At 33.2% G+C, this 4,128-nt stretch overlaps 1 protein-coding gene across 1 annotated transcript; it reads right to left on the reverse strand.

The window, feature by feature from the left end:
* Positions 1–223: 223 nt before the first annotated feature.
* On the reverse strand, positions 224–3,710 carry LOC115700434 (uncharacterized). The gene is made up of 6 exons (XM_030627977.2): positions 3,117–3,710; positions 1,691–1,817; positions 1,098–1,237; positions 893–970; positions 732–800; positions 224–646 (listed from the first exon to the last, which is right to left on the reverse strand). Exons 1-6 carry the CDS (start codon positions 3,315–3,317, stop codon positions 575–577), a joined length of 687 nt encoding a protein of 228 aa, XP_030483837.1. The 5' UTR covers positions 3,318–3,710; the 3' UTR covers positions 224–574.
* Between the last annotated feature and the right edge of the window lie 418 nt (positions 3,711–4,128).

Below are 4,128 nucleotides of genomic sequence, written 5' to 3' on the forward strand. Positions count from 1 at the left end.
AATTTATTATGTTCCACAAAGCTCCTACCAAATAGTTATATTTATTTGGAGCTGAGGAAGAAGATGACAAGATAATTTTATAAATATAAGATTAAATCTATCTGGGACTCAAAAATAAAAAAGGTTAAAATAAAGAAGAGAAAAACAAAAATGATTAATTCTAAGTTGTTTGGGGCTAGTGTACTATAATTTAACAAGGTTTGCTAAAGTTTGGCAAAGATGATAAGCTGATAACTAAAGGATATATACATGTTTTTTTTTTTTTGGAAAAAGCCTACTTCCCCATGTCAGCAATACATTAAAACCAAGCTTTAGGAAGAAGCACAGGTTCTTAGAAGTCTGTTTTGGTCACAAGTTTACAAATATCTACATAACTACACTACCAAAAAGTAAGATCCTCTATATTTCAAAAGGAGTTAACTAATGCCAATCTACTAATCGACACCATAAACATAAACAAGCCTGGATAGATATGTTACAGATATTACTACAGGGGACTGGCCATTTGGATCAAGTATTTGTTAGCATCGGCAACCAAACTCCGATATTCTCTCTCTCCCTCTCTCTTCAAACCTCATTTGCAAACTGTCTTCAGTCGTTTTGCAGCCTGAACAAACCCCACAATCACCTGCAACTCGTCGATTTGCTACAACCATGTTTTCGAAACATCAGTAGATTCAGCACAAATTAACAATTTTTTTATGTGAAATGATGAAGACCGGAATGGGTACCTGTGACATGAAATGCCTCTGCACAACATCTACTAGTTGCTCCTTTGATGGGTTGGGAATAGCATCAACCTATATAATCAATCCATTTAGTTAGTGCAACATAACATAAAGGTAAGAAGATATGAATTTATTCAACCATACACTCTAAGAAAATCACTTACAAGATTAAAATGTCGCAAATATCTCCACAAAGCAGCCATTTCCAGTTTACTGAGATCAACTTTCTGTGCAGGAGGTATCTTAAATCACAATAGACAAACGGCATTGGTAATTTGTCTTGAGAAATATATATATTTGAAAAAAAAAAAGAAAAAAAAAACAAATAAAGGAAAAGGTAAACAAGACTAGTCTAATGAAGTTAGGTACCATGGGCCCACGAGAAGTAATGATAGAGCCCTTCGATTGAGAGTCACAGGACAGAGATCTGCACATAGTCTTGTGAGATGACCCTGATGACTTATGCACTCTATGTCTTGATCTATGGGACTTTTGAGTGTCATCGGATGCTGTAAATAGATGGAGTGAAGGCAAAAGAAAACATGATAAGAAAAGTATGGCGCCGAAAAAGAAGATAAAGCAGTAATAAGAGTAAGACAACTAAGTTTAGGTTTAGAGATGGTTAGTAAAAGTTAAAGGTAAACACTAAAGGCACAACGGATCCAATGTGCCCACCAAACCAACTTATCTCAAGGGGTCATTACTGTTTAAAACACAAAAAAGAGGAGTCCAACTACCAACTCCAGACATATCCACCCAGTTAATAGCTTAATCTTGTATCTCCAAATTATAAAACAAATTTTCTCTCTTTTTTTGTTTTTTTTTTCTAGCTCAGCAAATTAAAATAAATTATCTATTCCACAATCATTAAGAAAAAAAAAGACAATCCTCAGTAAAGAAAAACAATTATCTTAAAAATCATATTTAGGCTTTTCTTTTCACAAGTAGAGTACAAGACTCACTCAAATCTGATCCGTGCCAGGGAATGCTATCGAAATCAAGATCATCATCTTCCTCGTTACCAGTGGGAGCTTCAATGACACTAAGGGCATTCCTTTGAAGCTTTACTTCTATGCCATTAGTAAGAACCTGCAAAGTTAAATATTATAGCAGACCCCAATATCAAACTTTAAACAGTAAAAGTATAATATACGTGAGTCAGGAAGTGACCTGATCCAACCCAGAAGAAATTTTCCAGAATTAAAGTTGATAAAGTGAAAGTAAAATGGAATATGGCTTCCAAATTCCAATATTAAAAAAGCTATGAAAATGTATAGTCAAATGAAGGTTAGCTGCTAACAGAGGCATCTTTACAAGAATCTTTTTTTATTTAAAAAAAAAAAACCAAACAGAGGGAAAGAAAGAAAGAAACTAGAAAGCATAAACCCCACTTACGACAGAAGTTCAACAACAACTCGATTAAAAATAAAATAATTTAAGCAAAAATTTGAACCCCTTCCGTTAATAAAAATAAATTGAAGAATACAATTTGGGATTTTTCTTTGATAAGAAGATGTAGTACCTAAACCACCAGATCGAATGAGAGTCATTTCACCCAAACTAAAAAAAATAAGAAAGTTTCTAGATGAGATTCCAGGATAATGCAATATCACGGGAATTGAGAGTTGAGACCAATTCAAACTGTTGTGTTTAAAAAATTAAAAAAAAAAAAAAAAACAAAGCTGAAGTGCAGAAAATTCATGCATGCAAACAATTAAAAGTTAATAGAATTTTTTTTTGCTGGAAAGTTAAAAGAATTATTGTTTATCAAATTCCAATTTAATAGTATTCAAAAAAAATCTAATTTATTTAACTAGTAGGAAGACCAGGTTGAATCAACGCCCAAAATTAATAATCAGTGACGATTATAAAAAAAAAAATAATAAAAGTAAAAATAAAAATTCAACTTTTGGTAGCCAATAAAATGCCAACAATACCCCCAAACCCTAAAAGGAAATAAATCTAAGGAGAAGAGACTAAATTTCTTGAAAATACAATACTAATAAAGCAAATTTTAAACGTACATTACAAAGAGATTTAATCAATTTAACAGATCCATCGATAATTTAAACATGCAATCAAAATTACCATTTATAAAACTCAAAAATTGAACTCAGTTTCATCATAAGAAACATAAAATGAGGCAGAAAAGATAACAAAATCCCAATCTTTTGATAAATTAATTAGACGTAGAATATTATTGAGTAAGAAAACAGCGAAATTTAACCACATTGTTTGAAATAACTCAGATTCAAAAAAGCTTCAGAAGCATATCATGTTTAAAATAAAATAAGCATAACTGCAATAAAAGTTTAAAATTCAATCCTAGATTATCCACAACACCCATTATTAATCTTCCCAATAATCTGAAAAGACATCGAAAATTACCAGCCAATGCCATCCGCCTAAACCTACAGCCTTCTTGACCACACCTTGTAGACCCACAAGAACGGACTTAGTCCTGTTATTCCCCGTCACTACCACTTTGGTATGACGAGGGAGTACAGAGAGCTCTTCCTCGCTGCTATCACCACAGCTCTGCAACTGCGAGAAACCGCCATTGACAGAACTCTCCACAGCTTCAAGCATTTCCGAACCCAAATAAAAAAAAAATTAATTTTTTCTATTTAAGCGAATTCAATATTCAATGAAAGCTTGGGTATCAGAGCTCAAAATTGCTTTTGGGTGAAAGATCACGCATTGCCGAGTAAGGTTCTGGGAATTTCAGAGGGAAATTGACAAGAAAACGGTGGGTAATTCTGAGGTTTCGTTGCAGAGAAAAAACACAGAGTTAAAGAGAGAGAGAGAGAGAGAGAGAGAGAGAGAGAGAGAGAGAGAGAGAGAGAGAGAGAGAGAGAAAACAGATAGGGGAATGGAAAAGACAGATAATAAACTGAGGAAGTAGAAAGAGAACTTGTGTGTGTGTGTGTGTGTTTGTGACTTTGTGTGTCTGTGTGAGAGGAAAAAAATAAAAGAGGCTGAGAGTGACTCGTATTTTTTAATTGGTGTGTAGCTATGAATCCCGACGACCCCAAATGGACCAATTATTTACCGCCACGTATGAACTACGGTTGTGATGTAATACCACTAGCGGTTTTTTTCTTTTTTTTTTCTTCAATTTTTTAATCGGACTTGAGTAACTGGATGTTGACCGTTTGACTGCTTACTTTTAACTGACCAAAATACCCCTCCACTTTATCTTATTCAAATTTCAAGTTTGATAAAAATGTAAGTGAGAAAATTTTGTAATCCTATTTTTAATTTGAATAAAGAAAATTTCATTTGTCAAAATGGAAAATCATTAAAGCACGACTTAGCTGTCTTTTTAAAATATGGGGACCACTATTAACTTGTGTAGTAGATGTAGTTAGGTCTGCACTGCAATATTTCAAATTCTATT

This window comes from Cannabis sativa, chromosome X (assembly GCF_029168945.1).
Source record: "Cannabis sativa cultivar Pink pepper isolate KNU-18-1 chromosome X, ASM2916894v1, whole genome shotgun sequence".
NCBI classification, from domain to species: domain Eukaryota; kingdom Viridiplantae; phylum Streptophyta; class Magnoliopsida; order Rosales; family Cannabaceae; genus Cannabis; species Cannabis sativa.